Source organism: Tamandua tetradactyla, chromosome 14 (assembly GCF_023851605.1).
Source record: "Tamandua tetradactyla isolate mTamTet1 chromosome 14, mTamTet1.pri, whole genome shotgun sequence".
NCBI classification, from domain to species: domain Eukaryota; kingdom Metazoa; phylum Chordata; class Mammalia; order Pilosa; family Myrmecophagidae; genus Tamandua; species Tamandua tetradactyla.
Window position 1 is genome coordinate 70,827,714 of NC_135340.1, and position 13,566 is coordinate 70,841,279.

Sequence of the window (13,566 nt, forward strand, 5' to 3'; positions counted from 1 at the left end):
TATATTTTAGAACTGCATAATGAGTTTTATGGTACATCTATACAAGTGTCTTTAAAATGTATTCTCTCAATTTACCTTGGAAGATAAAATGTCTGTGGAGAGACTTAGTGCTGTGGATCTAGATAGCCAACAATTTCCTCCATAAAATAAGCTTTTGATTGCCTAGCAATTTCCAGCATGCATGCCTGAATTAAGGAAGTACCAAAGAAGGAAGTTTTATTATTAATGTGATGGTCCACCTAAAAACTGGCTTATGGGACTTGTCTAATTATATATGAAAGATTCACAATTTTTAAGAGATGATATTTTTTTAAAGGCTGTAGTGATCCAATTAGAACTTAAGAGCTCTGGTTTCCAAGAAACCAGAGCTGTGTCATCCTCTATCAACGTAACTTTTACTCCAACAGGTGGACCTGCTGGTGCTACATAAAAAAAAAAAGTGCTGGATAACTAGGATAAAATGGTGTATAAAATTCAGGATTTTTTTTAGTAAAAAAAAAACCAAATTGGTCTTAAAATTAAATTCAGTGTTCTTAAGTCCTAATCAGGTTTCCCTTGTATTTAAATGATCCCTAATATTCACATGGATCAATTTATTTGCCTGTGTACCATTTTAATAGCAGTACAAAGGGGTTCCCCCTTAAAACAGGTCCTCTCCCAGTGTCTCCTATCCCAGTGTAACGTACATTACTGCCAGAAACCTAGTAATTATCTGCAATAATTTCACCTCCCTTAACCCTCTCCCTCCCATCCAAACTATCAAGTCCTGTCAATTTTTACCTCCTTTTCAACCATCCAGTCCTCTCCAAATCAACCCTCAATTTTCTAGTCCAGGTTTATCCTCTCTTTCCTGGACAACTATAATTACTTCCTCACTAACTAGTCCCTTTGCATCACTCCTATGCCCACTCCTCCCTATTCACAACAGGGTGAGGTTTCTGAACTGCAAATCATTCTCATGCTCACAGTATGGAGGCAGCTCCCCTATGCTCTTTGAATAAAACTGAGATCCTTAATTTAATTCATAAATAAAAATGTAAATTAAAAACAAACTCCGTTTGTTTTCTTAATCATGAATAAGCTCATTTTTTATCTTTTTTGGTAATTTATGATCATATTTACCTTCTCGGTGTAGGACTTGCCACTCTCCCGCTATCCAGGCCTTCCTGGATGCATACAAGATGGTATAGCGAGTCACAACTGTCGCTGTGCCATCAGGGGGTTTCCAAGAAACCAGAGCTGTGTCATCCTCTATCAACGTAACTTTTACTCCAACAGGTGGACCTGCTGGTGCTACATAAAAAAAAAAAAGTGCTGGATAACTAGGATAAAATGGTGTATAAACACTCACATCACCTGACTAGTAAAATGACAGGCTTATAAAAAGAGTTTGAAAAACTGACAACACAACCAAAAATCTCAGAGCTTTCTGGAGATCATTATGTGATAAATAGTAAAGTAACTATTTTCCTTCTTTTTCTGAAAGGTAATTTCATTTTTATAATGTTTAAAACATTAAAAACATTACAAGAGGGTAGGTTATTACTAAATTAAAAGATATAGGCATATTTAGGATCCTTGAGACATTCTGCCAAATTGCTTACAAGAAAGGTTTACAGGTTTGTGAGTAGCAGCTACCTATTAGGTACTGATTCTCACTCACCCCATTAGGCCTAATTTGTGTTTCATACTAAAACGTATAGGATGTTAACATAGAAGGACGCTGAAGAAAATGCTTCTAAGATCAAAACATTTATTTCCCATCAAGGTGTGAAATCAGTGAGTTTATAAGGCAGACTTTAGTAATTCATATAGCTATCAAAAGTAGTATAGTCTTCGGATTTTAACTGACCCCATGCTTACTATGAGCCAAAAGTGTGAAGATATGGTTTTTGGTATCACATCTCATGTGGAATATTGGCAAAAGAATATTAGCAAAGAAGCCCTATTTCCACTGAAATCTATGTACCTTGCTTTCTCCGAACATAACTAAAATAGCACTAAAGTGATCTTTAGACATCAACCTAATCTTTCAGCCACATTCTAGAGACCATGAAATACAGGTCTTAAGAGCTGAAATATCTAACTAGAGCTGTAGAGAAGTTACAGAATTGATGCTTGCTCAGGTATCTGACCTACCAATCTACTGCATTGTTCACACATCAAACTACTCATAGAGAAACAAGTTGTAATTTGGGCTCCTAAGATCATTAACAGATACATTATTCATTTACTTTCATTTTAAATTATTTGGGTGCAGTCTTGAACAGCACACCTGATTTTTTTTTTTTACGTCTTCCCTACTGATACAGAGTACAATAGTAAATTTAAGCCCACTCTCTTACACAGTACATACACTAAGAAGAAAAAAAAATTAAAGGTAATAAAGGAAAAGAAATTTCAAAAGTTAAAAAAAAGCAACCACCAACAAAACAAATACCACAAATACATACATCTCATTTGGTAGGTGACATATATACTTTTCAAACATTTAAGAGCTATTTGTTTTGTTTTTGAGACAAAACCCCTAAGGGCAGCTGCTTTCTTTACCTTCTGGGAGTGTAGAATGGTAGACTATAGGGCTCCAGGGACTGGAAAGCTGATCCACATGCAATCGAACAGCAAATTCATATTTGGTGTTTGGTTCCAGACCTTGCACCAACATGTGAGTTTCTGATCTATATTAAAGAGTAATGAAGTTGTTAATGTTGGTAGCACACTATTTCCAAAAGATGATTAGTATTTCCAACCAATAGGTAGGATATATTATTATTTATTAGCTCTTCGTAAAAAAATTTTTAGATGATTGCTATTAAATTGCTAATACAATTACTATTATCCTCTATAAATAAGTTTAAAAGTTGCTTCTCTAAGAAATATCTTAATCAAAGGGATTTATTCTGAAATACTGGAAGTCAAATCACTTTTTTAAGCACAGTGCTGGGCATCTTTCTAGCTATAACCCAGAAGACAGAATGACAACTAGCCCTACTTTTTGATACCTGTTTGAAATGTCATTTTCTTTCTTTCTTTCTTTCTTTCTTTAAACATGCTAAGTTTAGCCACTTGAATATAACAATAGTTTCTTGCCTAATCTTGCTGCATAAGGTTAGGGAAACAAAAAATCATTTACATAAACCAAATGTCAAAAAAGTACAGTTTTCAGAACAGAATACAGAACAGATGAAAAAACCGTAGTCACTGGTAAGGAAGACAGGTCCTGAAAAATGCCTGCGGCTGGAGCCCAAGCAGGGCCCACGATGGTAAGGAGTGAGTATGAGTGGGGAGGAAAGCAAAGAAAACAACCATTAATAGAAGCTACATACGTTTGAAGGTACAGAACCAAAGAAGCATTCTGCAGGCCGACAGGGTTACAGCGGATGGTGTAGTTAATTATTTGTGCCGTGGTGAACGCAGGCCTCCTCCAGTGCAGGAAGATGGAAGATGAAGTGTTAGCCTTCGCATAGAGATGGTGGGGTGGTGGTGGAGGAGGAACCATGCGATCACGAACAGCTATTGAAAAAGACATTAATTTACTGCATGATGTAACATTTGATGTAGAAAGTGGTAAAATAGCAAAATCATAATGCTGAATGCTATTGATTCATCTGAGGCCTTTTTTCCACCAGAGGTTCAGAGCAATCTACAGATAACAATCATTCAAATCTGAGCAACTCTTCCCTGAGTCAGATAAGGAATCAAATATCACCAGTACTTAACAGACTGCAAAACAGAAGCACAGAGAAGTCAAACTACCAGCCAGAGATACTCAGAAAGCTAGTACGGGCTTAAGAGTAGAATGACATCCTCTTTAGTAGCAATAAAGCTGAACAGCAATTAGAGTGAGACAATTAGTCCCAAGGGTAAAGAGGGTAAAAGAAAACTCAGTATGTAGATATTCAGTGGTTAATTTTTCCAATAAAATTTCTACTGGTCTTTTGCATGCAAAACTAAAATAGGTTCTTATAATTCAATACATCTTAACTTGACTATTTACTGAGCATCTATTGGGCAAGATACTAAATTTAGATACCATGGAAGATATAAAATAATAAAACCAAAGCTTCCAAGAAACAATAAGGCTTAAGTTTAACAAAGAAGGAATTTACAAAGGGAGTACAAGCCGCAGTGAAATGAGCTACCATAACTCTTACTCACACACGCATCCTGGGGTGCTGACTGTCTGATCAGCCTGATAACCATCTTCTATGTTGTTGAAAGCCAGCAGCCTCACATGATATTTTCTCCTGGGGTCTATAAAGAAATGAACAGGTAATATTGAGGACCAACACTCTAAACATGAGCAGAAGTTCTAGAGATTTCTAGACTACAATTTAAAACCTCTTGAATTTACAAAAGTTCTAAGTGAAATGAGATTACTTGCTCTCCCTGTACTGCACAATGACTCAGCAATCTCACCTTAATGTGATATTACTGTTATGACAAGCTACCAATTACTTAAAATTTTACTTAACCTCATTTCCAAGAACAACAGTTCTGTCATCAACAATACTCTCTCTCTCCTATTCTTCCCTCAGTTGACTAGACATAGGATCTTGATTTTTAAAAGCTTTGGGTTGCTTGATGGATCATTTATAAGAGGCTATGCTTTGTAGATGTTTTCTGTTTAGGCAGTCATATTTGAGGGTGGTTTACTTAGCATGAAAATCAAAGTGAGAGTATTTCCCGCTCCAAAGGAAAGAAGAATGATAGATGTCACCCTGTAGTAGCCTTAGAAATTTTTACAATCAAGTTTATTTAAGTTTTAAGTTTATTTCTAAGTTTGCCCCTCCTCTCAAACCTACATTATCAAATTGAGGGCTAAAATCACCACGGGAGATGACCTGGAGCTCCCTCTATTGGTACTCATTAACTATTACAACATGAGAAAAAACACAATGCATACAATTAAACAAAATTTGTTTCAAGGCTTTGAGGAAATAAATGGTAATAAATTTTAACTGCTGTACTTCAAAAAAATATTCCAGAAGATTAAGACAATAATATAAATACATTTAAACTTAAGTTTGGTGTATACAATAACATTTAACTACAGAGTACTTACTTGGGGAAAGTAAATACTATTCAGAAATAATGCATATCTATATTATATTTCTCTAATAAAAAAACACACAGATTAATTCAATATTTCAAAAAGGAAAAACATTATCCTTAATAGATACATCCAATGTGGAAAAGAATTTAAAATCACAGAATAAAAAACAATTCTAGAGTGACTTTCAGACATTTAAAAATCCAAAAATAATGTGTAAAGTTTATTAAACTCTCCAAAGTATTCAGGAGTTTGAATAAATATTTGGAAGCTGGGGAAAGTAGTCTAATATTTAATAGTAAAAGGCATTCATTAAAGGATGCCCTAAAATTTTTTTCTATTTGTTACAAAATTAAAACCACAAGAAGAAAAATTGTTTCAACTTAGACAATTTCTGTGCTTTCTAGAAAGATAGGTGGGAAGACTGATAGCACTTAACTATCCTTTAGAAAATGTTTTTCATATATTATTTGAATCATATAAAACCCTGTAAGATACATGTCACTCCATTTTATTTATTAACTATGTTATAAAGGTGGTAAGTAGCATGCCCAGTGTTACATAAAGCTGAGACCTGAACCAAGAACCTGTGGTTTTTTAATGGCAAAGTACACATCAAATGTCCTTGCTGCAGTAAGTCTGTCTCCTTATAATGAATTTTTAAAGAGGTATTTCCAACCCATAAAATCACTGCCAGAAAACACATAGAAACACATTTGGATTTTATCACTCAAATAATTTCCAACATTCAGCACCGAAATTCTAAGATTCAAAAGGATTTGGTTCAGTTGAATTGTAACTTAATTTGAATATCTTTTCTTATTTCCTTCCTTCTAACAACATATTGCTGAACTCTTTAGCCAATGGAATACTGAGTTCAATATTACAAAAACTCCCCTTGAATGTATCTATAATTTCAAGTTCCATGTGAATTTGATGAGCTCTTTCCAGTCTACTTCTTTATAAGTTGATAGCACAACCGTTAAAAATATTTCTTTATTCTTTCCCTCTATTCAATTAGAAAAGTATTGTAAGAAAAGACTCCTGAGTGTAACATACTGTGCCAGGAATGTACAGATATAGAAAAGAAAGGATAAGACAGAACTTTCCTTCAAAGTAGCTCATGTTCTCCCTCAGGGAGTCAGATGCAGACACAGTGCTCTCTTATAGAAAGCTGGTGTTGATGACGGATTGGAGTGTAGGTGACAGAAAGTCTTTTTTTTTCACCGTGCCAACAACCAATCAATAGTTCCTGAGTACTTCTCTGTAATGGGTACTCATTTTTTAGTCCCAAAATTAATCCTCTAATTTTTTCCCTTTAAAAATGAACTGCTTATACTGCATTTTAAGCCCAGAATTAAACTTTTTTGTTGTTGATCAGAGAGAGGTAGCCTGTGTGTTCTGAGGAGGGAACAGAGCTGCTCCCTTAATACCCCCAGCACTTGGCTACTACCCATTCAGGACAATCACAGACAAGTCCAAAGTGAGGGGGAACAGGTCTTCTTATTACCATTTGGAAATAATCCAAGTAGCAGGAACAACCATCTCAAGTACCAGGTTTCTTCCTAAACTACGTTTATCTGAAGTTAGGAAAATCAAACCACCAATCAGGAAAATCTAGTACATCATGTGCATCAGATTCCTTTCTTCCCAACAAAAAAGGTAAAATAACAACCAGGATAATTTGGGAAATTATTTTGGTAAACAAAATCAAATTATAGGGCATATGGGAAAAATCATTTAAAAGAGAGGGGAAACCCACTCACATTTGTTCACATGTGATCAATCTTTATGCCCTATGAAGAATCTCATTTTTAGAAATTAGTACCAGGTTAGGGGCAAAGCTGAGCAACTGGCCATGTGGATTTCTCACGTGCTTCTTTTTAGTTTTAAAAGGTTTTGAATCCAATTTCACAAGGTAATCACTATATTACCTTAGATTGTTAATCCAGAGACCCAGGAATTATCTAGCTTATTCTTATTCATCAATTTGTTAGAAATTTGATTCATTATTTGCAAATTTAAGAAAGGAACCAGGGTTCTGACCTCCCAAAGGAGATGAGCATTATCAGGCAACAAGAGTTCTAAGCTAAAAAAGGAAACAGAGAAGAGATACACAATTAACAGAATGAAGAATAGAGTAAGAAACAAAGGGTCTAAGACCAATATATTAAATAAAAGCAAATGCGCAAAGAATGTATCTTGTCATAAACAAAACAACTGCTACTAAAACTTAAGTGTTCTGCAAAGACCCTTCAATGCATAAGGGACAAAGCAAAGACTCAGGATCAACGCTGTGTGAAATGCCAAGGACAACCAGTTTCCAAGGCCTGTCACATCCCTTCCTGAGCTAAGCATTGCCACGTATGTGGTGCTTGGTTACTGAGACTCAGCTGACTTAGGCTATGTGGTTTTGGGGGAAAACAGCAGAGTCAGGAAGAGCAGCCACAAAGAATAATGCAGATCTCCTCAAAACCCAGAGACGGAAGGGGGAAGGGGGGAGTTGAAAGACAGCTGGTCCCAGCTCCTTCAAAACTCAATTTCAGGAGCATAAAAATCACCCCTCAATAGTATTAATTCTCTGCGGTTCTAGAGGCGATGGTTCAAATGGAGTAGTTGGACTTTAAAACTGCTTAAAGATTGATAAATTTATATAAAGAGTCAGAAAAGAAAGTGCAATTAATTTAACACAATCGGACCTAAACATTTGATTCCTAACTATTCTCTAAAGTGTCGACTCAAGTTAAAACAATGATGGTCCCCTAGACAAATGAGCCTGTCTTTCCTTTACCAGGGAGTCAATCGTTGGCCCAAAATATGAAGATCTCCTTCCTGACACTCTGCAATGGCTATACCTTTTATCTTTTCTCCACTGGTTCTAGGACTTGCCCCAGCTTCTTTACTTTCTGATTTATTCTCCTCTCCAGCTCTTCTCCTTAGAATATTAGTCACCTAAGGAGGAGTCAGAACCAGAAATCTCACTGGCCAAGAATGAAATCATAGGTATCAAATAAACATTTGTCAAGTGCCTACTAACAGTGAGACACTGTATGAAAGAATCAAAGGACTAGAAAGATATAACTCTGACTTTTAGGTTCAATCTACTGAAAGAGACTGGCTGGTAAATGAATATTCTCTATGTAAGTATTATTTACTAATTACAGAGTCTTTGGCAAGTTTCTTACCCTTCTAAGCTTCTTTTATTTCCACTGGGAAATAGAGACATAATGGGACCTCCTTTATAGGGTTTTTAAGAATATTAAATGAAACAATACCTATTATTTTGTAAATATCCTATAATTAGTAAACCATAATATTATTATTGTTGTTGTTGTTATGTGAGTAAAGTCACCAAGGAGCACAGAAACGGTAGTGCCAAAAATACGGCACACTTAACAAATCCAGGAACCATCTGTGTGAAGTCAAACGTTTGTTCACACAAGCAAGATCCAAAGTCCAGAATATCAGCAAATTAGCAATTATCAAATACTCAAGCTGTGTTCATTAATATTTCCTGGTGTGTACAGTGGGCAAAGCTTCTCAAGTGTGTGTCTACCTTGTGTATATGATTTAATGAGCTGTGCTCTGTTTCTGGCCACTAAGAATCCTTGCTGTTTCAGCAAGCAAGTCACATGATATAAAATCCTCCCAGTAGCAAATACACTTTTCACCCACATCTTCCATATTAATCCAATAATCTCTCATCTGTTAACAAAGCAGCAGCCCTAATGATGATGAGTGCTTTAGAAAACAACAGATTTCTTCCTTAATGGAAGAACAATAAATTGCTTCATGAAAGGGAAATGTGGCAATCTGAGGATTAACATGAGAAACAGCAAGCAGATGGATGTAAATTAATTCAACCTATTAATTATATCCCGTTTTTACAATTAGATATTTATGAACCTCAGTGACCGTAACTCAGAACAAGAAAAATAGTGACCAATAAAATGAGATTCTCTGTAATGCCCAAATGTTTTCAAGAACCTGCCTAATTCCACTGTAATAACACATTACTTAAAGATAATAGTGCATGAACTGCATCTTTATGCCAGCATCTTAAGTAACCGACTAAAAACTATGGTATATTATACCCCTTTTTCGCTGCAACATAACCCTGATGACCACACAGCAAATAAGCAAACTCTTCCAGGATTGACTTGACAAACTTGCATTTTTCTTCTCTATCACTAGATGGCACCTATGTGAAAAAAGAAAAGTGACTGCTCCATTCCTCCAGTTAGTTCGAAGCTGGGGGATATTCAGATACCAGCTAAAACTGATGAATGAGCAGATCAAAACAGGTATGCCTGAAATATGGCTGTTGCTTAAGTTTCAATAAATGAAGAGCTTGATGAAATGCAAAGTAATAAAGAGAAGGGGCTGCCTTTGATCAGTGTTTTCACACACACAAATATTTCACATGAACCATAAAAGGCCCTGAGAGTTAGATATTGATTTTGTCACCTATTTCTTACAGAAGAGGATGCTGAGCCCAGTAGAAGCAAGACAACTTTCCCAATGATTTGGTGCTACCACGAAGCTAACAGACAGTCTAGCAGGGTAGGTAAAGGCTGAGATGTTAGGGCCAGATGTCCTAGAATCCAATTCTGGCTTGGTCATTCACTTCTGTATATCTTGTGGATGTTATTTACTCCCTCCCTTGATTACAATCACCTGCAAAGTGAGCATGATGATGATAATAGCATCAACCTAAGCGTTTCTAAGTTTTTAGAAGACTGCTTGGGTATAATAATCATAATTATAATATCAATAATAATAATAATATACTGATAATAATAACCACAGTAATTATAAAAAATAATTACTCATGACTCCTAATCCCTATTTCCTGCATCCTTCTGTGTGAAAGGGCAGGCTGGTATAGTGATTAAAGTTTAAAATCTAGAGCCAGACCATTAGGGTTTGAATCCATTTTCTCATCTATAAACTAAAGATTAAATGAATTTATATTTGTAAACTAAGGATTAGTTGACTTTATATTTGTAAAAGGTTTAGAAAAGTATCCAAGACTTACAGGTGCTTTTTATAGTGCTACATAATAAATGTATGGGAGAGAGTTGGTTTTGAAGTTAAGCATTTGGGGCAGACCATTGTGGCTCAGCAGGCAAGAATGCTTGCCTGCCATGCCAGAGGACCCAGGTTCGATTCCCGGTGACTGCCCATGCAAAAAAAAAAAAAAAAAATGAAGTTAGGAGTTTGGTTTTTAATTTTGGATTAGGAAACCGTGTGGCTGTGAAAGTCACTCAATTCCCTGGAATTAAGTTTCTTCATCTGCAAAATGAGGAAACTGACACGTATGGGTTTTTCGCAAATTTGTTTAGGTAACAGTACTGTCTGTAGAAGACCACAAAATATTTATAGTTATATTAAATAAATTTATAAATCTGGCTAAATCAGATTTGTCATGTGGGAGATAAATTTAAAATTGAGAAAATGTGGTCCATTAACTGCTTTCCCTAAGAAGTGGGAAAACTGCCATTACTAGAATCTAAAAGATACAAAGATTAAGAACCATTTGAGTAGCTGAGAAAAAGATCTCTTCCTGCTCTAAAATTCTGAGTCTCTGTTTTCTGGAGAATGAGATATTCTAATGATATGGAAAATACCTATTAATTGAAGGGACTGTGTTGAGTTTTAAGCAAGCAGGGGGCTACATAAGAAATAACTAATCCAAGTCCTTTGAGCCGAACGTTTAATTCAGTTAGGGGAGTTAATACACTGGTATAAATAAGAACCATGCAAGAGCAGAATAATTGCTGCAAGAGAGATTTGCTAAAACTCTAAAGGAGTTGAAAAGAGAGAATGATAATTACTAATCTGGGGGTTGGGAGGGCTTCCATAAGAGACATAGCATCTGAGCAGAATTTGACCCTATAGTAAGCATGGGGAAGAAGAGATCCAGGCCAAGGGAACAGTATAAGGAAAGGCGTGGGGGCACAAACGTGTGGACTGGAGAGGGGGAGGGAGGAAGATATGTAACAGCAAAGAATTCAGATCTGTAGCAGTAATGGGTCACACAGAAAAGTTAGGCTAGGGCTAGATCATAGAGATTTAAGAGCCAGGCTAGGCATTGTGGATTTTACAACATATACTCAGAAGGTAGCTGACTAAAGGGAATTGTTCAGAGAAGGGATTAATGAGAAGAAGTAAGATAGCTCCAAAGTTTCTGGCCTGTGTCCATCAAAAGAAATAGGACAGAATATGCTTGGCAGAGCCCATGACAAGTTGTGACTGGATGAGTTTATGGATGGTGGAAGCAATTCAAGTACAGCTGACCAGTGAATGGTTAGATGTGTGGGCTGGAGCCTTAAACTTAGGATGGAGAACTATATTCAGCAGTCATCCACATACAGGATGAGTGGCAGGGATGAGAAACCTGGAAAAAGGAATGGAAGTAGGCCTTAAAATATTATGAAGGGCTCCGAAGGTGGGGAGGAGCGAAGATGATGGCTTAGTGAAGAGTGGGATTTACCGCATCCTCCAGAGTAGCTAGTCAATAGCCAGAAGAGTACAGAACAACTGCTGGGGCCACGTCAGTGACCGGACACACAGCGTACCCCAGTCTGGACCAAATGGACTGGGTGCGATCCTATCCAGAACCGTGAGTTCCCCAAGCAGTGGCGGCTGGTGCCCCACCCCCACAGGCTGTTTTCCTTTCAAGAGGGCAAAGGAAAGAGACCTTACCAAGCTCCAACTGTGGAACTAATTAATAAATTTTGACTACTAAAACTAGACCCCCACTTCTGCTGAACCTCGAGTAAAAGCTGAGGTTGTTGGTTTCTGCACTGGTGCACAGAGGGCAGGGCTAACGGAAAAAGAAAAAAAAACACAGCACAAAAAACTTGAAAGGCTCTGGGCCCTGAAGGAAAGGAGGGGGCACATAGGACCTGGAAATACAAAGAGCAACGTACCATCTTAAGCTCTTGATTAGCAAACCCGAGCAACAGGGGTCCTGCTCTGAAAAGGAATTTTTTCCTTTTCTTTTTTGTGGCTGTGTTTCCATGGCTTGACTACTCTTTGGATACAGTGGCAGAGTTTCTCAGGCCCCAAGTGCCCCAGGCATAAGCAGAATTAAGCTTGAGTTCATCTGGAGGCTGCACCTTCCCCAGGAGATGGGTGGGGAACAGTATAGGTGGAATCCATCACTCAAGAAATTCAGATCCCAGGGTCTGGAAAACTGAAGCAATTAAAGCCAGCCTACAACCTCTCCTCTCTCTCAATCCTACCCCCAGCAGGGAGAGTCTGCTGAAGTTAAAGGTACCACATCACCTGCTGGTGGGACCCACAGGAAGACAAGGGCCACATTCCAGGTAGGATAAGAAAAACACAGAGTCCAGAGGCTTCATAGGAAAGTTTTTCAACTGGCTGGGTCTCACCCTCAGGGAAAAGTGATGCAGGTGGATCTTTCCTCCTGAGAGGAGGCCAGTTTGGTCTAGGAAAATCTGACTGGGGTCTGTAGTACCTAAATAGACAGACCCTCCTAAGGGGTGAAAAAAAAAAAATGGAATGGTACAGGCAGGGAAAGAATAAGCTGAACTGAATGTCAAAGAACAGATAGACAACAAAGTCATCGAGCAAGAAAATCCCAGATAAAAAAAGTAAAAGCAATCTCCAGAATAAACTAATTAAGGTAATTAAATATCTAGATGCCAGCAAAAAATAATGAATCATAATAGGAAAACAGAAGATATGGCTGTTTGCAGATGATATGATACTATATGTCGAAAACCCTGAAAAATCCACAGCAAAACTACTACAGCTAATAACTGAGTACAGCAAAGGGCAGGTTACAAGATCAACACGCAAAAATCTGTAGTGTTTCTATACATTAGTAATGAACAATCTGAGGGGGAAATCAAGAAACGAATTCCATTTACAATTGCAACTAAAAGAATAAAATATTTAGGAATAAATTTAACTGAAGACACAAAAGACCTATACAAAGAAAACTACAAGAAATTGTTAAAAGAAATCACAGAAGACCTAAACAGATGAAAGTACATACCGTGTTCATGGATTGGAAGACTAAATAACGTGTTCATGGATTGGAAGACTAAATACAGTTAAGATGTCAATTCTACCTAAATTGATTTACAGATTCAACGCAATACCAATCAAAATCCCAACGTTTACTTTTCAGAAATAGAAAAACCAATAAGCAAATTTATCTGGAAGGGAAGGGTGCCCCGAATAGCTAAAAGTATCTTGAGGAAAAAAAATGAAGTTGGAGGTCTCATGCTGCCTGACTTTAAGGCGTACTACGAAGCTATAGTGGTCAAAACAGCATGGTACTGGCATAAAGATAAATATATTGACCAATGGAATCGAATAGAGTGTTCAGATATAGACCCTCTCATCTATGGAAACTGATCTTTGGTAAGGCAGTCAAGCCAACTCACCTGGGACAGAACAGTCTCTTCAATAAATGGTGCCTAGAGAACTGGATATCCATATGCAAAAGAATGAAAGAGGACCCGTATCTCACACCC

The 13,566-nt window shown here is 37.1% G+C and overlaps 1 protein-coding gene across 1 annotated transcript in view; it reads right to left on the reverse strand.

Moving 5' to 3' along the window:
* The window catches only part of PRTG (protogenin), a 124,479-nt gene that overhangs the window by 15,268 nt on the left and 95,645 nt on the right, over positions 1 to 13,566 (reverse strand). The window contains exons 12-15 of the mRNA XM_077127986.1: positions 4,159 to 4,254; positions 3,327 to 3,513; positions 2,551 to 2,678; positions 1,123 to 1,293 (exon numbers count right to left, since the gene is read on the reverse strand). Of these exons, the coding sequence (XP_076984101.1) occupies positions 1,123 to 1,293; positions 2,551 to 2,678; positions 3,327 to 3,513; positions 4,159 to 4,254 (582 nt within the window). The remainder of the gene's footprint in view (positions 1 to 1,122; positions 1,294 to 2,550; positions 2,679 to 3,326; positions 3,514 to 4,158; positions 4,255 to 13,566) is intronic.